Here is a 22,609-nt window from a genome sequence, read left to right on the forward strand (position 1 = left end):
ACATGTTGCAAACACTGTCAAGACTCAACAAGATTCATATCGACCACATGGTGGCGCATGGGCACAAGCAAGGGCACAGAGTGATGAAATTTTGGCAAACAGCCCACCTACGAAATATCTCAGACACCACTGGCCTGATTTTGACTAAACGATGTTGACTAAACGTTTTGTCATAGAGATCCATCATTTACAAAATTACACTGAGTGGCCCAACGGGGGGCACTGCATCATTCGTGGGGGACAACATGTTTACTGTTGCCTTGTTTTTTATTAACTTTGTAAACATGGTCTTATTGTGGTTATTCTCATTGATCATTTGAGCACTGACTGATACCTGTTGAGTAAACTCTGTATTGTTGCAATACAATTAATTAGTACTGTAGTGGGATAGTGGACAGTTCAGTGAAGGATGTTTTTATGTTTTGTTTGTTTGTTTTGCTCTTGAATGTGATTTGACCTTGTTACCTTTTGGATTATAAAAGTTTCAACCAATCTAGCTGTTTTCATTAGTGGTTAGGCAGACCAATGGTTGGTCAGATACACTTGCATTGTTGGGCTATAGTATCATTATAGGTCATGACCTAACTACTATTGCTGGGGTTCTCAAACGTTTCCTTTCTGAGGCCCACTACTTAGTTAGATTTATATTATGGTTCTTCTGTTTCATCTCTGCTTTTTCAGGGACCCCTGTAAACAACTCTTTTGGGCCCCCTATTGAGAACCACTGCTCAATAGACATAATTTTTAGGCTATGAAATGCCTAATGATAGCTTAGTGAACAGTGACAAAGTTCAAAGTAACATTCACACAAGATGATTGTGAGAGTAAAATCCAAATCAGTCAGGAACGTCACACCAAGGGTAGATGATGTCATTCATATATCATTACTTTGAAAGTATGGATGGGATGAGGAGAGCTTACATTTGTATTATCACTGCGCATAGACAATTCCCAAACTAGCCTCTCCCTTCTACGACGCTTCAGTCTGCCCTCACATTCTGCGCTTGCGTATTATCAACCTAGTGGCTGCAGGGTAGGGAGAATCGGTGGGAGTTGGCTTGGTGTGTAATGGCGGCTTCGGTGTTGCTGTCTGTGGAGAACACCGGACCGACTTTTGCGGTCGGCAATTCTGGAGTGGTCGGGTCTCCCGGTAATGGAGTAGGGGCACCTGGTCCTGCGTCTTGGAATCGGTCTCTCGACAGGGCATTAGACGAAGCCTCCGCAACTGGTTGTCTCAACCTCAGCGGCAGGAAACTGAAGGAGTTCCCGAGGAGCGTCGCCAATCACGACCTCACAGACACAACTCGGGCCGGTGAGTGGGGATCGAGACACGCGCAGTAGAATAGATGGAAATGTTTATATAAACCCGAACAGTCACTTCGACGATGGCTGTGGGTATCTAACTAGCCAGCATAGGCTCGAAAATAGACTTGTTTTGACTTGGAGTAGCTACCAAGTTAGCCTGCTAGCTAACGTCACGACACTGTCCGGCCAACATTAGCAAGCTAGCTGACGTTAGCCAGCCAGCTAGCGAGGGTCCAGACGTCTCCAGACAGCGGAGTTAGTCAACACTGGTTTGAATGAGTTACATTTTCTGATGAACGATGTTGCTTGTTTTGGCTGCTAGCAAACTATTTAGCTAATTTAGTTAGCTTACTATTTGCTTTGGGAAGTTGGCAAAGTATCGCTCAACGAGCTAACGTGTTAAGCATGTCGCTATGTAACTGCTCCTGTTCATTTGGAGAGCTACTCAGCTAGCTAACGTTAGCGGTAACCTTAAGTTAGAGAACTGGCTAGCTAGACCATAACGTTAGTTATTTGACGGGTGGCGAGTTGCCTAAGTTATTTACTTGCCAGCCTAACTTTCGTCAGCTCATGTTTTCATATGGATGTAGGTAGTTATAACATGCTGAAAATACATTCCCAGGCGCACTCAAAACGTTATAATACGTGGCGCGAGAATTGACAGATTTGCACCCTCATGGAATGTGGTAGGACTCTTATCAAGAACCAGTTTAGTCACCATTACCTGTTTTTGCAGGTAACTCGTGGCACAGAAAATGAGGGAGGGAATGCGGTGAACTATTTGTTCTTGTTTGTGATACGATGTTCATCTTTGGCATGGTGCATTGCATCGTCCCTCACAGCTCATATGAGGTGGACAGTCATTTGTGGGACTGTGGCAGGCCTGGGGTTGGGCTTTAACACGATATCGCACATTCCTGAACTCGCTCCAGACTGTCACTAACGGCCACTAAACACACGACATGACATGTATAATTTGGATGGCTCATGCCATACCAGTATTTCCCCTTTTACCCATTTCACGTTTTTTTTTATCTCTGTCTCCTATAGGCACAATGAATGCAATAATTAGCATCTTATGAGATTTTTTTTCCTCCCCTGGACCCTTACACAGACCCCTACCCCACACACACTTGCAGGGGTTGACTCATAACCCGAAGTCCCCTTAGTTATATCCATGGGCCAGGTGGCTTTAGGGTAATTAAAGTGGAACTGACATTATTTTATCAACTTAATCTTATTAACATCGGTTCAAATACACACCAAGAATAATATGACACTTAAAAAAATATATATAAATATATATTTTCTGACAAGGGAGCACTTAGATATGGCCATTATCATGTTTTCATAAATTCTTACAATGTTTGGGAATTACCTATACTAACACATTTGTGAAAATTCTGTAGCAATATAGAGTGGGGAAACAGCCTTACTTTTGGATAATGAATAGACACTGCAGTAAATAAAACCTAATAAAACATCTCTCTGGTCCAGCACCGTAGTCTACGCATTACCTGTTCACTATAGTAGGCCTTTATGAAAACAATCCATTTGCCACAGGCCTGGGATAATTCACTTTGATCTGGACTGTGTGTTTACAGGCAGTTGCAACAGCGTGACTTTAGATAATTAGAAATCATTTGCCAAAAGCCACAAAATACACCTGGATGGATTCCTGCAAATACCAGGGGAGTCCCTTACATTTGGCAACTTTACAGTCCTTTTGAACAAACAACCATGAAAAGGCAGGCTCTCTTCCTCAGTTACAGTGGGGCAAAAAAGTATTTAGTCAGCCACCAATTGTGCAAGTTCTCCCACTTAAAAAGATGAGAGGCCTGTAATTCTCATCATAGGTACACTTCAACTATGACAGACAAAATTAGAAAAAAAATCCAGAAAATCACATTGTAGGATTTTTAACGAATTTATTTGCAAATTATGGTGGAAAATAGGTATTTGGTCACCTACAAACAAGCAATATTTCTGGCTCTCACAGACCTGTAACTTCTTCTTTAAGAGGCTCCTCTGTCCTCCACTCGTTACCTGTATTAATGGCACCTGTTTGAACTTGTTATCAGTATAAAAGACACCTGTCCACAATCTCAATCAGTCACACTCCATACTCCACTATGGCCAAGACCAAAGAGCTGTCAAAGGACACCAGAAACAAAATTGTAGACCTGCACCAGGCTGGGAAGACTGAATCTGCAATAGGTAAGCAGCTTGGTTTGAAGAAATCAACTGTGGGAGCAAATATTAGGAAATGGAAGACATACAAGACCACTGATAATCTCCCTCGATCTGGGGTTCCACGCAAGATCTCCCCTGTGGGGTCAAAATTATCACAAGGACGGTGAGCAAAAATCCCAGAACCACATGGGGGGACCTAGTGAATGACATGCAGAGAGCTGGGACCAAAGTAACAAAGCCTACCATAAGTAACACACTACGCCGCCAGGGACTCATCCTGCAGTGCCAGACGTGTCCCCCTGCTTAAGCCAGTACATGTCCAGGCCCGTCTGAGTTGCATCCAAAGAACACCATACCTACTGTGAAGCATGGAGGTGGAAACATCATGCTTTGGGGCTGTTTTTCTGCAAAGGGACCAGGACGACTGATCCGTGTAAAGGAAAGAATGAACGGGGCCATGTATCGTGAGATTTTGAGTGAAAACCTCCTTCCATCAGCAAGGGCATTGAAGTTGAAACGTGGCTGGGTCTTTCAGCATGACAATGATCCCAAACACACCACCGAGCAATGAAGGAGTGGCTTCGTAAGAAGCATTTCAAGGTCCTGGAGTGGCCGAGCCAGTCTCCAGATCGCAACCCCATAGAAAATCTTTGGAGGGAGTTGAAAGTCCGTGTTGCCCAGCAACAGCCCCAAAACATCACTGCTCTAGAGGAGATCTGCTTGGAGGAATGGGCCAAAATACCAGCAACAGTGTGTGAAGACTTACAGAAAACGTTTGACCTCTGTCATTGCCAACAAAGGGTATATATATTGAGATAAACTTTTGTTTTTGACCAAATACATATTTTCCAGCTAACCAAATGACTCTTGCATCTCCAGCTGTGTATAGCCACAGAAAAACAATATCACTTGCCCACTCCTCCAATGACATCTTCCTAGTAGCTCCAGAACCAGTCAAAAGTTTGGATACACCTACTCATTCTTTATTTTTACTATTTCCAACATTATAGAATAATAGTGAAGACATCAAAACTTTGAAATAACACATGGAATCATGTAGTAACCAAAAAAGGGTTAAACATATCAAAATATATTATATTTGAGATTCTTTAAAGTAGCCACCCTTTGTCTTGATGACAGCATTGTACACTCTTGGTATTATCTCAACCATCTTTGTGAATTAGTCACCTGGAATGAATTTCAACTAACAGGTGTGTCTTGTTTATTTGTGGAATTTCTTTCCTTAATGCTTTTGAGCCAATCAGTTGTGTTGTGACAAGGCAGGGGTGGGATACAGAAGATAGCCCAATTTGGTAAAATACCAAGTCCACATTATAGCAAGATCAGTCCAAATAAGCAAAGAGAAACAAAACTACATCATTACTTAAAGACATAAAGGTCAGTCAATATGGAACATTTCAAGAGCTTTGAACGCTTCTTCAAGTGCAGTCGCAAAAACCATTAAGCACTATGATGAAGCTGGCTCTCATGGGGACCGCCACAGGAAAGGAAGACCTTGAGCCAAGTTAATTCGTTACCAGCCTCAGATGGGCTTGGTGTTCTTAGCTTGGTACATAAATAGATACACTAGCCTATTAGACACATTATTACTGACTTGTGATAATTTCCCTTGCTAGTCAGATTTAGTTGATATTCCCAGCCTTAATTACATTCATCTGTTTTTGTCCAAAATATTGAGTCAGTGAAACTGAAACTGTGAATCCCGACTGGAGGCAGTAAGCAATGTACCAGGCCAGCTGTGATTTAGTGTGGAATGTTGAGTCAAATAGAACCTTAAGTACCAGTCAATAGTTTCGACACAGCTACTCATTCAAGGGTTTTTCTTTATTTTTACTATTTCCTACATTGTAGAATACTAGTGAAGACATCAAAACTATGAAAAAACACATATGGAATCATGTAGTAACCAAAAGTGTTAAACATATCAAAATATATTTATTTGAGATTCTTCAAAGTAGCCACCCTTTGCCTTGATGACAGCTTTGCACACTCTTGGCGTTCTCTCAACCAGCTTCACCTGGAATTATTTTCCAACAATCTTGAATGAGTAACACATATGCTGAGCACTTGTTGGATGCTTTTCCATCACTGCTGTCTAACTCATCCCAAACCATCTCAATTGGGTTGAGGTTAGGGGATTGTGGAGGCAAGGTCATCTGATGCAGCACCATCACGCTCCTTCTTGGTTAAATAGACTTTACACAGTCTGAAGGTGTGTTTTGGGTCATTGTCCTGATGAAAAACAAATGATAGTCCCACAGCGCAAAGATGGGATGGTGTATCGCTGCTGAATGCTGTGGTAGCCATGCTGCTTAAGTGTGCCTTGAATTCTAAATAAATCACTGACAGTGTCACCAGCGAAGCACCATTACTCCTCCATGCTTCACGATAGGAACCACACATCCGGAGATCATCCGTTAACCTACTCTGCTCTCACAAAGAAACAAAAATCTCAAATTTGGAACAAAGGACAGATTTCCACCGTTCTAATTGCTTGTGTTTCTTGGCCCAAGCAAGTCTCTTCTTCTTATTGGTGTCCTTTAGTAGTGGTTTCTTTGCAGCAATTCGACCATGAAGCCCTGATTCACCCAGTTTCTGAACAGTTGATGTTGAGATGTCTTACTTAGACTGCTGCGGCAATCGGGAGCCCAAGGCACTGCATCTCAGTGCAAGAGGCGACACAACAGTCCCTTGTTCGAATCCAGGCTGAATCACATACGGTTGTGATTGGGAGTTCCATAGGGCGGTGCACAATTGGCCCGGGTTTGGCCGGGGTAGGCTGTCATTGTAAATAAGAATTTGATCTTAAACGACTTGCCTAGTTAAATAAAGGTTTAAAAAAATATTTTTTTTCAACTCTGAAACATTTATTTGGGCAGTAATCTGAGGTGCAGTTAACTCGAATAAACTTAACCTCTGCAGCACGTGTAACTCTGGGTCTTCCTTTCCTGTGGCGGTCATCATGATAGCCATTTTCACCATAGCGCTTGATGGATTTTGCGACTGTGCTTGAAGAAAATTAAATTTCCCAGATTGATTGACCTTCATGTCTTAAAATAATGCTGGACTTTCGTTTCTCTTTGCTTGTCTGAGCTGATCTTACCATAAAATTGACTTGGTCTTTTACCAAATAGGGTAATCTTCTTTGTACAATTCCATTAGTGAAATATATTTCCTTCTTAATAAATCCTCTTAGAGATCGGGCTACTTTTTTCAACATTCTGTTAAAAATCGCGCAACATTTCAACGTCCTGCTACTCATGCCAGGAATATAGTATATGCATATGATTAGTATGTGTGCATAGAAAACACTGAAGTTTCTAGAACTGGTTCAATGGTGTCTGTGACTATAACAGAACGAGTTCCGTGGTCAAAATCGCCAGAAAACCTGGTCACTAAATCGACGGAGAAAAAATCAATCCGCCAGTCCATGTATTGTCTATTGGAAGGAAAAATACTTAAGGCTGAGAATACAGTTCCTATAGCTTCCACACGATGTCGCCAGTGTTGTGATTTCGATTCAACTAAATTGTTGGTCATCTGAGTAATAGCCACATCCGGTTGTCAAGTCCACAGCTGTAAACAATGGAACCGGAAAAGTTGACGTTTCCCAAACTTGTGCCTATTGAATACAGATCGTTCCGTGATCAATTTGATCGTTTATTAACGTTTAGTAATACCTAAAGTTGGATTACAGAAGTAGTTTGAAGTGTTTTGTCAAAGTTTATGGGCAACTTTTTTAATTTAAAAAAATAACGTTGCGTTTAAAAAAAAGTGTTTTTACTGGATCTGACGGTCTTCATAAATTGACATTTTGGTTACACAAGGACCGATTTAATCGAAAAAAAGACCCAATTGTGATGTTTACGGGACATATAGGAGTGCCAACAAAGAATCTCGTCAAAGGTAATGAATGTTTTATATTTTATTTCTGCGTTTTGTGTAGCGCCGGCTACGCTAATTCCTTTGTTTACGTCCCCTTCTGGTATTTCGGCGTGTTGCCTGCTATCAGATAATAGCTACTCATGCTTTCGCCAAAAAGCATTATACAAATCTGACTCGTTGGCTAGATTTACAACGAGTGTAGCTTGAATTGACTACCCTGCATGTGAATTTTAATGAACGTTTGAGTTTTAACGAGTGCTATTAGCATTTGGCGTAGCGCATTTGCATTTATTGTTGGCAGGGGGTGCGGTTGCGTCCCGCGTGGGCCAGACAGGTTAATGCGTTTGAGCCAATCAGTTGTGTTGTGACATGGTAGAACTTTTAACAAGGCACACCTTTTAATTTAAATTAATTCCAGGTGACTACCTCATGAAGCTGGTTGAGAGAATGCCAAGAGCTGTCATCAAGGCAAAGGGTGGCGACTTTGAAAAATCTAAAATATAATTTGTTTTGTTTCACTTTTTTTAGTTGATGCTTGATTCCATGTGTTATTTCATAGTTTTGATGTCTAAACTAATATTCTACAATGTAGAACATAGTACAAATTAAGAAACGCCCTGGAATGAGTAGGTGTCCATACTTTTGACTGGTACTGTATTTGTAAAACCTCTTTATAAAGTGTGTTTTGTAGCGTAAACTATGAATTTGATATTTTTGACTGATATTATGATTCTATTTCATATATGCAAAGTAGGTAAAATGCTGTCAGTTCCACTTTTATAGCCAAAAGAGAAAATAATACCTTTTAAACGAACCAGAAATGTTTTGTTCTTGTGCAATTTATATCTATAGGCTATATTTAACGTAAAATAATTTAAGAAAAGCCTATCTGTCATTAGTGCATACATCTTTAAGCTTTAGGCCCTATAACCGTGTGCATGTTAAATAACCTACACGCCAAATGCTTTGGGGAACAGCAGATAAAGTGAACATCGTTCACGTCGGAAAATAATCAGTTTAATTGAAAAACAGTAACGCTGCGAAATGGAGAGTTAAAAGTAAAGAGAAGGGAGGGCCAGACATTGTTTGGGAAAGTAGTAAAAGAGGATGATGCCAGTCCCAGCTATCTTATATGTGATGATGATTGTGAGGAGCTATACAAATTTGACAGTCACAAGACAGGGACTTCAAATAGGCCTATCGCAGTAGCCTGCTGTTCAGAGGTTAAATGGAAACTGAAATCTGGACACTGACTGTAGGTCTATAACCTCTAGGAGCCTTAATATTAACTCCTGTAGAATTAACAATTTCTTGCAGTAAAATTATACACCAAATGTAGATACGATTGGGACTTGGAAACAAGAGGTTGACCGAATATTTTTATTTTATTTTTATTTATTTTTTGTAATGATTTTTCAATACCGATACTGATTATTGGAGAAACAAAAAAAAGCCGATACCGATTAATCGGCCGATTTGTAAAATTATATATATATTTCTTTTAATTTAGAGGTTTTAGGTTGTAGTTAATATAGTATTTATAGGACTCTCTCTCTCTACCATTTGTATTTCATATACCTTTGACTATTGGATGTTCTTATAGGCACTTTAGTATTGTCAGTGTAACAGCATAGCTTCCGTCCCTCTCTTCGCCCTTACCTGGGCTCGAACCAGGAACACATCGACAACTGCCACCCTCGAACCAGCTTTACCCATCGCTCCACAAAAGCTGCGGCCCTTGCAGAGCAAGGGGAACAACTACTCCAAGTCTCAGAGCGAGTGATGTTTGAAACGCTATTAGCGCGCACCCCACTAACTAGCTAGCCATTTCACACAGGTTACACCAGCCTAATCTTGGGAGTTGATAGGCTTGAAGTTATAAACAGCGCTGTGCTGGTGAAAAGCTGCTGGCAAAACACACGAAAGTGCTGTTTGAATGAATGCTTACGAGCCTGCTGCTGCCTACCATCTCTGTCAGACTGCTCTAACAAATATCAAATCATAAACTTAATTATAACATAATAACACACAGAAATACGAGCCTTTAGTTATTAATATGGTCGAATCCGGAAACTATAATGAAACTAAAAAATTTTATTTCAGTGAAATATGGAACCGTTCGGTATTTTATATAACGGGTGGCATCCCTAAGTCCTAAATATTCTTGTTTCATTGTACAACCTTCAATGTTATGTCATAATTAAGTAAAATGGGAGCTTGTGAAGTTGAGTCTTCATTTGATCAATGATCAAACACTTGTGTGAAACTCACTGTTTGCCAGCTATATATCTCATAACTATTAAGTTAATTATCTAAGATGTGCCAAATGCATTCTCTCCAGCTGGGTTTTGCTAATGTTTGCTCAGTGGCTAACGTGAGCTTGCAAGATCAAGCTTCCTGGTAACGGCAGCAGAGACAAACCCCTCCTGGATTGAGATCACTGCTGCCTAATATTTGTTTTGTGCATGCTGCAAACTGTGTTGAGATAACTTTGAGTTGGGTTGTCTGTCCTTGTAGTGAATGTTTGCATGCTCTCGTTAGCAATTGCCGAGCATCCGCTGAGAATACCTTAGTACTTCTTAGAATTTTGTTAGCATTCTGGTAAGGGATGTTTTTTGGCTTTTTATTTATTTGAAATGAAATTGCACCCCTTGTGTACACTACCAGTAATACCGTAAATCCCAGGATGGCACAGGCACGGTATGAAGATATGGAAATCTGGTTAACACCCAACCAGTAGCGGTTATTTGCATAACCTTATTTCTATTACAGCATGTTGGATGACTCATTCCATTCACCCAGTTCAATGTAACAGTGACAGGTTTAGGCTACTACATGCTATTCAAATTTTCCCTATACCTATCATGAGGTTGCTACAACCAAGCATATGAGAAGTTTACAATGTAGGTGCACACAGGTCGAGAGAAATTTGAAATGACACATGGACAGACGGTGACATTCAATACCGTCTTGCACACACTTCCCTGCATCTAGCTGATATAGTGTGTAATCATTAGTCCAACAGTTGTAAATGAGTTTCTATTGGACAAATTCAGGTATGTTTATCCCCGTTTTGTTCTGTTTGCTTCTGTTTAAGAAATGTTTTTCAACAGGAACAGTGGAATGAATACACCCCTGATCACAAGCAAACAGTTCACTTTCATAGCAGCCATGTTGCATTCCTTGTTTCATCTATGCACTCTCCTCCTAAACTCTTCGCTTGTGGACTTCAATGCACAACACATCAACTGTATGTGACCAGGCTCAAAACCCTTTCCAAGCCAAACCATATAACTTCAACACACAGCCTACATGGTTGTAACCATATTAGCTAAAGTAACGTCTTCGTCAACCTAGCTAATAGAACTAAAGTGTTAGTCAACCCATACAATCATGCTGTGACGGTGTAGTCAGTAAACCGTTACACCGGCAGGCCCCGGTGGCAATAAATGAGGAAAACCAAAAGCTTACCTTGACTTGGGGCGGCAGGGTAGCCTAGTGGTTAGGGCGTTGGGCTAGTAACCGGAAGGTTGCGAGTTCAAACCCCCGAGCGGACAAGGTACAAATCTGTCGTTCTGCCCCTGAACAGGCAGTTAACCCACTTCCCAGGCCGTCAATAAGAATTTGTTCTTTGTTCTTGGTTAAATAAAGGTAAAATTAAAAACTTGGAAAGAGTTCCAGTGTTGTGTTGGATAGTCATATCCAACTAGCTAACATGGCATCCCTCTGTTTGATCAGGGTGTTACAGTAGGCCGAAGTAGTTAGCTGTTTTTTTTCACTTTCAATCTCTCTCTTTCTCTTGCTTCTTCTTTTTGTAACAGTATTTTTATTGGAATTTCATAATTTTCACCCATATTAAGAGATACAACAACAGAGACAAAGCACACAGAAAAAAAACTAGAAAAACAGTACCCACTTACACATCTATGCGCATATTCTTGCTTCTTCTTAATTTTGGAAGATTATAATTTTGAATTAGTTCAAAACTGTTCAATGATTGTCTTTCTCTCTTTTGAGTCAACTACCCACCACATTTTGTACACTGCAGTGCTAGCTAGCTGTAGCTTATCCTTCAGTACTAGATCAATTCTCTGATCGTTTGATTAGGTGGACAAGATGTTAGTTCATGCTGCAAGAGCTCTGGTAGGTTGGAGGACGTCCTCCGGAAGTTGTCATAATTACTGTGTATGTCTGGAAGGGGGTGGGAACCATTAGCCTCCTAGGTTTCGTATTGAATTCAATGTACCCAGAGGAGGACGGAAGCTACCTGTCCTCTGGCTACACCCTGGTGCTACCCTACAGAGTGCTGTTGAGGCCACTGGTAGATCTTCTTTGCAAAATAGTGTTTTTAATTATTTGGTGGCTTGATTATATTTAGAATAGTTGTATCTTTTTTTAAATGTTTTACAATGCATTAAAAAAATGATGGTCCTCCCCTTCTTCCACTGAGGAGCCACCACTGCACCCAACCCTAGTATGTTCTACATTTTGGGAGATGAGACATAAAAAAGGTATTGTTAGAAAGGTTTAGTTCAAGTCTACGATATGTCTTTGGTGTCAGAATGGCCTACCTGTTGGACCAAACCTAAAATGTAAATCGCTAGTTTAAATGGCTCGTTGTCAGAGAGGAAGAAGTCAGCTTTTGTCTTTGTTTTTGAGTGGTAGGTGGGGCTTGGTGTCTACGAGTCGCAAGGCCAAGGAGACAAGGCCAAAAAGACGTAACGCTTATAAAAATGCAGTAGAGGCATTTGGAACATGCCGCTAAAACATGCGTTCAAATGAATTTGAATTATTGCCGTCCCTAACTGTATAGAGAGAGCGAGACAGAGGGGGTATACATGTCCTTGTCTGACTAAGTCTGTAATGCTCTTGCCTGGGTGCTCCACTGATCAGTGTTGTCTGTGTGCACTGACTGAGGAATTGGAGTGTAGTCAATGCAGTGTGTATGTGCCCTGCCAGTTTGGCGATGCTTGGGGGCTACATCCAGACACAGTTCACACTGCCAGACCCTTACAAAGGAAAAGAGGAAAACGGAGATCGAGACTGAGGCCTGACTTGGTTAACTTGGCAGAGGCCTCACTTGTTGTTCTCTCTCCCTCTGTGTTTTGTTCCGCCAGACCCATGTCTCTGTGGCCAGTCCACACCCGGTTATCTAAGGCAGGAGCTCGCTGGAAGAAATTAAAGGGGAACTGCACCCACTCATTTGGTATAGTTTCTTTTGGCTTTCTCAAGAAATGCTGGCTGCCGTGACAGAAGCCAAACGTGAGTTGGGTTGTGATTTGTCAGTGTTTCTTGGTTGTGTACTTGCCACCACCAAGACACACCCAGTATTCATATAAAGAGTAGGCTACCCTGTAAATTAGTCGTATTTAGAAAGGTTCTGCTCACTTCTGCAGCCATATAAAGAGTAGGCTACCCTGTAATTGGTCATATTTAAAAAAGGTTCTGCTCATTTCTGCAGCCATATAAAGAGTAGGCTACCCTGTAATTAGTCTTATTTAAAAAGGTTCTGCTCATTTCTGCAGCCATATAAAGAGTAGGCTACCCTGTAATTAGTCGTATTTAAAAAGGTTCTGCTCATTTCTGCAGCCATATAAAGAGTAGGCTACCCTGTAATTGGTCATATTTAAAAAGGTTCTGCTCATTTCTGCAGCCATATAAAGAGTAGGCTACCCTGTAATTAGTCGTATTTAAAAAGGTTCTGCTCATTTTTGCAGCCATATAAAGAGTAGCAAAATTGCGTGACATGCTATATGTGCTCGGCAATGTGTTGAAAGTTTTTCTTTTTGTGAACAGTGATTGAGTTAGCTTAAATTATGACCATGCCATCTACTCTTCACATTACGAATAGTTGGCTGTCTTATACAAGTCTGTTGAACATTTTGCTTCCCCCAACTTGAACACACCACCTACGCATAGGCTAATGATTTTGTTTGTTACTGGTCTTGTTTAAAAATTGTTTAAAAGGTAAATGTGGACAGTTATTCTAACATCTTCAAAGTACCCGGTAAGGGCACTCGTCATTGCATCCTCGACTTCTGTCTCCTCTGAAGATGAATTACCATATTCTAAATGTCATTTCTGTCACTCTGAACATGCCCTAGTCAGGTTATACACCCGATGCATTTGGGACCGGTCATTTTCTCAAATGTCCGCCGCCACATTTTCAGAATGGAAACTTCTGATGCCTAGTTACCTTGCCCCTATTCATATCTTACCTCTATAACTCCAGTATCTCTGCACAATGTAAATATGGTATTGGAACTGTCCCTGTAGGTTGCTTACTTTCTCGTGTTTTTGTTTTTACCTCATGTTATTTTTGCTACATTGATATTGGTTACTGATTGTTTGGGTTTAGAACTTGCAAGAAAGGCATTTCACTGTGCATGTGACATTAAAATCAGTGAAGGGAAGTGAGTAAGTGTGCACACTTTGGGATGAAGGAGAGAGAATTTGGACTTAGCCCATATTTCTGTCATTGGGCATCTTTCGGCGTGGTTGTGTCTGTTCGGAGGGAGAGCCTGGCTGGGGTAGGAAGCAGACAGCGTTGCGGAGAGCAGCAGCTTCCTGTATCCTGGATCCTCACACAGCTGCAGGGGATAAATATAGACGACTTGGCTGGGATTGCCATCGGGATACAGCAACACTCACTGCACAGTATTACTGAACAATATGTGACACACATACAGATATAGTTGCTCGCAGATGATCACAAACTCCTGAAAAGCTATCCCTTTTTTCTGTCTGTGGCCCAAAATGTTGGGATATACTGGTCAAGTTAACAGGTAGTTAGTTAGCTAATAAGGTAACATGACGGAGCAAAGTGTAAAAAAATGGTTAACAACGTGCAAGTAGTTTTAGAACTGCCCACGGCATGGTTTATGAATGGAAAATGCGGTCCCGGCGATCCACTATAGGAAGATAAAAATGAGCTCGGAGGCTCGCTCGGCATTACTTATTTAGACAAGCACAAGAAGAGCTGCATAAAGATACTGAGGCCTTTGCTCTGACTGGAGGGAGAAGAACATCCCTTTATCTGTCAGCTTGGTGGCTATTTTCAGACGTCACGGGTGTGTGTGTGATGGAAATGGTCTTTTGTGTTGCTGTCTGTAACATAGGCCTACTCTTATTTAAACACCCAACAAAACACATTTAGTCAGAATGAGTGGTCTATTAAAATACCTGTAGTTGTAAAATGAGTACTACTGTTGATAAGTTTTCCAGCATTCACCCCGAGTTCTTATCACAGTATTACATCACGATAAGCAGTGGAGAAAGTAAAGACCTATGCTTGGGAATAGGATAGCAAAATCACCAAATCATATCTTTAACTTAAATGTATGTCTTCACTGTACCATATTTTTACGCAGCGAGCGTAACACTAAGAAATTACCAGCTTTTAGGCTAGCAAACAGAGTGGACTCAGAAGCCATGTGGATTGAGGGAGGGGATAGGGGTTGAATTTGGCTTTACAGCTGCTGTTCGGGGATGTTTTTTGTCAGATATTTAGTAGTGATGGGCGTTTGAAAGAATGTCTGTGTTGGAGTACTCTCTTGAAAATAATTTTGAGTACTCGTGTTAGCGTGAAACAGGGCTGAAGGTATTTACAGTGTTGTTCCTTTTACTTCTTTCAGCTGTTCTGATACAGCTGAAAGTAAAAATAACAATTTTACTGCATTTCACATACTCCACAGGCAATAAGCACATCTCTTTGACATTCCAACAGTGTTTATAAATGTAACCTGCTAATTGAGTGGACTTGTACATTTAGTATACTTGTATTAGGTTATTGGCAAACCAAAGCATTCGTGATATCTATAAACAATTCTGATTTACACTTTTGAAAGGAACAAACTAAAATTAAATCTGTTTTATTCATTAAGGACATTGACCATTTAGGCCTACAGAACACATGGTAAATGTAACTGCTGTGCAGGGTTTTCCCCAGGACAGTGACTAGGGACACTGCCCTGTAAAGGGTGCTGTCCATCAGTCGAGATGACAACTGATGTCCTTACAGATCCCATGGCACTTGTCACAGGAGTATGGGTTGGGTTGGGCCCAAATGTCCTGAGTTTTATTTATTAGTGCCTACCAAGTTCAAGTAATCACTCCTTGTTTCAGTACAATTTCTTCTATTTGGTACCGAGTGAATTACATCCCTGGCTAGATCCCAACACAGCCTTTCTTGCCGTTGAGAATGTGTTCTTAACCAACTTCAGTCTACCTAACGGCCCAACACTAGAACACCTACAGGTGTGAAAACAACCAGCCAAATCACCTGCTCAAATAAAGGGTTGAATAAATGAAATAAACTGTAGCGTGACGTATGTCTCTCTCCCCTTGTTTAGATCTGTCCCGTAATCGTCTGCCAGAACTGCCCGTGGAGGTGTGTATGTTTGTTTCTCTGGAACACCTTAACCTCTACCAGAACTGCCTGCGCTCACTGCCTGAGAGTCTTCTCAATCTCCAGGCCCTCACCTACCTAAACATAAGGTAACGGACGTGCACACACACAAGTGGTGTAAGCTACTTAGTTGTAATATACAAAAATTGCTATGTCAAACCAGGAACTATTTTGATCCCCCCCCCCCAAAAAAAAGAAAATAAAAATAAAATATTGGACCCGAGATGCAAAAACTCCCAAATGCAATTTCCCAAGAAGGAAGTTAGCCCACCAAAATAATACAAAAGTATCACCTCGAGTGAAATTTGTACAATGAGCTCAATATGAATTCAATACATCAACAGTACAATAGCCTTCGATATCGGCTATGTATCCTGCGTAGGGTTGCAAGGGTCTGAAACGTTCCAGTAAATTTCCCATGGGAAGTTCTGCCTGGGAGTTCTGGGAATTTTGCTAAAATTCATTTCTTTTTAAAGTTAGCTTATAACAGTGATTTTTTTTTTGTGTGTGTGGGATGGGATACACAAGGCAATTCTAGATCTTGTGGCATATTTTGGTTAAACTCCCCAGTTCAAGGGAATTACAACCCTCTGCATGCACAGTGCATTCTTCCATCACATGTGCAGTACACTCTTCTGTCACATGTACAGCTGATTCTCAAGATCTTGCGCACTAATGAGATGCTATTGAGCCCACACTACTACACTGTCTGAGCAAAGGACTACATGCTCTCTGGTAAGTTTTGATTACAATACTGGGCGGGGTGAATATATTTTATGACATACATGATTTTTTGTTAACGAGTAAATAGTAGCCTACAGCAAAGTGTGTTTAAATCATTTTTAACTTGTTAACAAGTTCTGCTCGTTAGTTTTTGCTACCACGTGGGGTTTAGCTTGCTTGAGCCTACTAACTGAGGATTGTTAATTCACCTGTATGGAAACATGTTTAATTTTTAAACAACTCCTTTGTAAGATAATACATTTATCTAATTGTGTATATATATATATATATAATATTAATTAAGTGTTTTTCTAGTCTTTACAGGAAAATGCCACGGGCACTATCTGATGGGTGGAGACATTTCGCTGCAGCTAATGTAGAAGGAAAAGCTGTGTACATTTGCAAATACTGTGCCAAATCATATGTGAAGAATGTAACAAAGGTGCAGAGTCATCTGGCCAAGTGCATTAAAGTTCCCTCAGCGCTCACAACAAGCAACCTCTATTTGAGGTGAAAATAATGAATCAGACACCTTATCGATAGCAACAGCTCATGGTCCTCCTGGAATCAAAGGTTTTTTTGACTCAATGGCGGAACGTAGTAAGAGAACTGCTGACTAATGTCTTGCTCAAGCTGTGTATGCAGGTTCACCTCTGATCCTCACAGGCAATGTGTGTTGGAAGAGATTTCTGAATGTTCTTCGTCCAGCGTGTACACCCCTCCAACCAGACATGCTTTATCTACTAATTTAATCGATGCAGAGTTCAAGTGAAGGTCAAGCAAATCGTAGTGCAAGCAGACTATATTGCAATCATCTCTGATGGGTGGTCGAATGTTCTTGGGCAAGGAATAATTAACTACATCTCCACCCCTCAACCAGTATTCTACAAGAGCACAGACACAAGGGACAACAGACACAATCCGGTCTCTACATTGCAGATGAGCTGAAGTCAGTCATCAATGACCTTGGACAACCGAAGGTATTTGCACTGGTGACAGACATAATCCTGATAGGTATTAGTCTGGTTTCTTCAGTAATGACCTTAGTGATCACTGTTTTTTACCGCCTGTGGTAGTAATGGCTGCTCAGTGAAACAACCTGTCCTGGTTTGTCATAGATACTTGCTAAAAAAACTTTAATGAGCAAGCCTTCCTTCATGAACTGGCCTCTGTAAAATGGTATAGAATCAGCTTGATCCCCTCAATCAAAGATGCTTGGACCTTCTTTTTTTATATTTTCAGTGGTATTGGTAACAAACACGCCCCCATAAAGAAAATGAGAATTAAAAACAGGTTCAGGCCCTGGTTCGACCGTGATCTTCCAGAGCTACTCCACCTCAAATTGCATTTGGCAAAAGGCTCGGCACACGCATACTCAGGCTGACTGGCTCACGGTCAGGCAAATGAGAAATAAGAGAACTCAGGCTATACGGAAGGCCTAAGTTCGTTACTTTAAGGAGCCGTTCTCTCTCTGTACATCTATCCCCAAGAAGTTCTGTAAAACAGTTAAAGACCTGGAGAATAAAACCCTCCTCACAGCTGCACATGTCCCTTAAAGTTGATGATGGGGTTGTTACTGACAAGAATCACATGGCTGAGTTCTTTAATCACTCCTTCATTAACTCAGGATTCCTATTTGACTCAGCCATGCCTCCTTGCCTGTCCAACATTTCCTCATCTGCCACCCCTTTTAATGTGACTATACCCGATGCTTCTCCCTCTTTTCCCCTGCCCAGCTAAAAAGTTTCTCCCTGCAGGCAGTCACTGAGTCTGAGGTGCTAGAGGAGCTCCTTAAACTTGACCCCCCCAAAAAACATCTGGGTCAGATGGTTTAGACCCTTTCTTCTTTAAGGTTGCTTCCCCTATGATCGCCAAGCCTATCTCCAACCTTTTTAATCTGTCTCTCCTCTCTGGGGAGGTTCCCTTTGCTTGGAAAGCAGCCACGGTTTGTCCTTTATTTAACTTGGCGCACCAATCCCGTTAGCGGGATCATTTTCGTCAACATCCGCTCAATTGTAGTGCGCCATATTCAAATTAAATTACCAAAAATATTTAATTTTCATGAAATCACAAGTGCAATATAGCTTAACACAGCTAAGCTTTTGTTAATCCACCTGGCGTGTCAGATTTCAAAAAAGCTTTACAGCTAAAGCAAACCAAGCGTTTATGTAAGGACATCTCTCAGCAGACAAAACATTACGAGCAGCTTGCAGCCAAGTAGATTGGTCAGAAAAGCAATCAAATTAATCGCTTACCTTTGATCTTCGGATGTTTGCACTCACGAGACACCCAGTAACACAATAAATGTTCCTTTTGTTCCATAAAGATTATTTTTATATCCAAAATACCTCCATTTGGTTGGCACATTTTGTTGAGTAATCCACAGGCTCGAGCGGCCACAACAGGGCAGACGAAAATTCCAAATAGTATCCGTAAAGTTCGTAGAAACATGTCATACGGTTTTTATAAATCAATCCTCAGGTTATTTTTACAATAAATATTTAAACCGGACCATAGCTGTTTCAATAGGAGAGAGAGAAAATGTCTGCTCCAAGTTGTTGCTCATGCAAAACTCTGCTGGCGCCCAGCCATCCACTGACACAATGTGTCGTTCTCGCTCATTTTTTCAGGAATAAAAGGCTGAAACTATGTCTAAAAGACTGTTCACACCATGTGGAAGCCATAGGGAAATGAATCTGGTTGCTATCCCTTTAATTGGAGGGAAGGCATGCAATGGAACAGGGAGGGTTCAACATAAGAGGCACTTCCTAGTTGGATTTTCCTCAGGTTTTTGCCTGCAATATCAGTTCTGTTATACTCACAAACAATATTTTGACAGTTTTGGAAACTGTCCAAAACTGTCAATTATAATCTGACAATTATATGCATATTCTAGATTCTGGGCCTGAGAAATAGGGAGTTTCATTTGGGTATGTTTTTCATCCTAACATGAAAATACTGCCCCCAGCACTCAACAGGTTAAAGTGGGATATCAAGCTGATCCTAACTTATAGGCCTATTTCTTGATGTCTATAGTTTTCTGTCTGGTATGCAATCTGGTTTTTGCTCAGGTTATGGATGTGTCACTGCAACCTTGAAGGTCCTCAATGACATCACCATTGCCCTTGATTCTCAGCGATGTTGTGCTGCTGTCTTTATGGACTTGGCCAAAGCTTTTGATACGTTAGGCTAAGGAGTATTGGTGTCTCTGAGTGGTTTTTGGCCTTGTTTGCTAACTACCTTTCTCAAAGAGTGCAGTGTATAATGTCAGAACATCTGCTCTCTCAGCCACTGCCTGTCACCAAGGGAGTCCCCAAGGCTCGATCCTTGGCCCCACGCTCTTCTCAATTTACATCAACAACATAGCTCAGGCAGTAGGTATCGCTCTCATCCATTTATATGCAGATGATACAGTCTTGTACTCAGCTGGCCCCTCCACAGATTTTGTGTCGTATGCTCTACCACAAAGCTTTCTTAGTGTCCAACAAGCTTTCTCTACCCTTAACTTCATACAGATCATTGGGACGCTAGCTTCCCACCTTGACAACATCTGGTGAAATTGCAAAGCGACAAAATTCAAATTACAGAAATCATAATGTTAAACATTCATGAAGATACATCATACATCGTCGTCATACATCATTTAAAAGCTTAACTTCTTGTTAATCCAGTCGCTTTGTCAGATTTCAAAAAGGCTTTACGGCGAAAGCACACCATGCCATTATCTGAGGACAGTGCCCTGCACACAAAAGCATTACATACATTTTCCAACCAAGCAGAGGTGTCACGAAAGTAAGAAATAACAATAAAATAAATCACTTTGCAACCAGATGAAGATCTTCAAAGCTATCACAAGGAGTTTAGTTACATAACAAATGGTCCTTTTGTTCGATAAAGTCCTTCATATCCCAAAAAAGTAAGTTTCATTGGTGCACTTTGCTCAGTAATCCACCGGTTTCCGCAACAAACACTACAGCCAAAATTGGAGCCACTTAGCAGAACTACAAATTCTAGCTAATTAAAAAAACAAAACAAGCCTGGCTCTTTCTAAAGACTGTAGACATCTAGTGGAAGCCCTATGAACTGAAATCTTGGAGGTCTTCCTTTTATATTCCCATTCCCAGCCATTGTAATCAGTGGTGAGCTGGGGGAAAAAAATACTTAATGGATTGTCCTCGGGTTTTCGCCTGCCATATCAGTTCTGTTATACTCAGACATTATTTTAACAGTTTTGGAAACGTTAGAGTTTTCTATTCAATACTACCAATTATATGCATATCCTAGCTTCTGGGCTTGAGTAACAGGCTGTATTCTTTGGGCACCTCATTCATCCAAACTTCCGAGTACTGCTCCCTAGCCCGATGAAGTTAACCTTGTTCTGAACACCTCCAAAACAAAGATCATGTGGTGTGGTGAGAAGAATGCCCATCCACACAGGTGTGATTGCTGCCTCTGAGGGTTTAGAGCTTGAGGTAATCACCTCATACAAATACTTTCGAAGTATGGCTTGACTGTGCACTGTCCTTCTCTCAGCACATATCAAAGCTGTGGGCTAAAGTTACATCTAGACCTGGTTTCCTCTATCGTAATCGCTTGTCATTCACCCCAGCTGCCAAACTAACCCTGATTCAGATGACCATCCTACCCATGCTAGATCTCTTCATTCATAGACTCAATCATGGACACGTACTGACAGTTGTGGCTGCTTTTTTCAAATCTGTGTAAGATTACTGCAATAATCCCATTCTACTTAATGCACTCAAAGCATGGAGGAGGCCCGTTCAAAGTGTTTTGGGAAGGTCCAAACTAACCTCTGCTCTTACCCCAATTCTTAACAACCCATATTTGTATCAGGATTGCTGGATGCTGTCTTTAACGTTTGGCTTAATAAGGGCATAGGCAGACTAAATGATTTTGTCACTGATAGGATTTTATTGTTATTTGAGCAGTTGATTGAGAAATATTAACTCCATAAATAGGACTCTTTTCACTTTCTACAAGTTAGACCTATTTTGAAGAGCACCACCTTCATTGGCAACCCTGATGTCTTGTCATTGAAATAATTATTTTATGATGCTTTAAGGTCCATTTCTACTGTTGACACACAGGTGGTCAAACAGGTGTGGGAGAAATAACTGTCTGTTACTATTGATGAGGAGATGTGGGAGGACATTTGGAGATGTGCAAAAACAATATCTATCTGTTATGGTACTTGAGCAATCCAATTAAGAATAATACACAGATTGCATATATCCCAGAATGCCATACATGCTTTTAGCCCCCCCTCGTCCTCTCCTCAGTGTCTTAAATGTACAACTTATACAAGCACCCCAACACATTTATGGCCATGTTCCAAATTACAAAGGCACTGGTCTAATGTTCTTTAAGAAATGGAAAAATAGTCTAACGGACATATACACACACACACACAACTGTTCTACATCAGTGTTGTCATCAATAGCCAGGGAAAAATGCTCAGCCTGATTGAGCCCCTCCAGAACAATCCTATGCACGTCATCCACCAGTGCATGGACGTGGCGGCCTTTTTTTTTTTTTTACCTTTTATTTAACCAGGGGCAGAACGACAGATTTGTACCTTGTCAGCTCAGGGGTTTGAACTCGCAACCTTCCGGTTACTAGTCCAACGCTCTAACCACTAGGCTACCCTGCCGCTCCAGGCTACCCTGCCGCCCCTGCTGTTGATGCAGACAGGGGCACCTGTTTGACAGTCTCAATTATACTATCCATAGACTTGTCCGAAGTCAATTCCACCAAAGCTGTCACCGTGCACTTTTTAAACACCTCCACGTCTGTGATGGGCATGTTGTGTTGGGTTTGAACCCAGGACGCTTTTAATGGAGGCACTTGTGACCTTCTGTTGTTGAGTCAGGTCACAAACGAGGATTCTGCTTCTGTGTGTTAACTCTTACATTTTTCTACATCATGCCTCTCTGGAGTGGGAAGACCACTGAAAGTACCATGCTTAGATGCATAATGATTTATGAGATTGAATTCTTTGCAAACAACATTTTTGTTGCAAATAACCCACAGGTTTGGCATTGGGGTTATTTTTAT

At 41.1% G+C, this 22,609-nt stretch overlaps 1 protein-coding gene across 6 annotated transcripts in view; it reads left to right on the forward strand.

Moving 5' to 3' along the window:
- Nucleotides 1-1,027: 1,027 nt before the first annotated feature.
- Nucleotides 1,028-22,609, forward strand: part of LOC135552480 (DISP complex protein LRCH3-like) — a 75,763-nt gene continuing 54,181 nt past the window's right edge. For 4 of the 6 annotated variants that reach the window (XM_064984141.1, XM_064984139.1, XM_064984140.1 and 1 more), the window contains exons 1-2: nucleotides 1,028-1,312; nucleotides 15,756-15,900. In XM_064984141.1, coding sequence (XP_064840213.1) covers nucleotides 1,069-1,312; nucleotides 15,756-15,900 — 389 coding nt within the window. In that variant the 5' untranslated portion in view covers nucleotides 1,028-1,068. Of the gene's footprint in view, nucleotides 1,313-15,755; nucleotides 15,901-16,461; nucleotides 16,547-16,849; nucleotides 17,515-22,609 lie in introns of those variants that run through there. The other 2 variants (XM_064984143.1, XM_064984144.1) reach the window with 2 other exon arrangements.

Source organism: Oncorhynchus masou, chromosome 13 (assembly GCF_036934945.1).
Source record: "Oncorhynchus masou masou isolate Uvic2021 chromosome 13, UVic_Omas_1.1, whole genome shotgun sequence".
In the NCBI taxonomy this organism is placed as follows: Eukaryota; Metazoa; Chordata; class Actinopteri; order Salmoniformes; family Salmonidae; genus Oncorhynchus; species Oncorhynchus masou.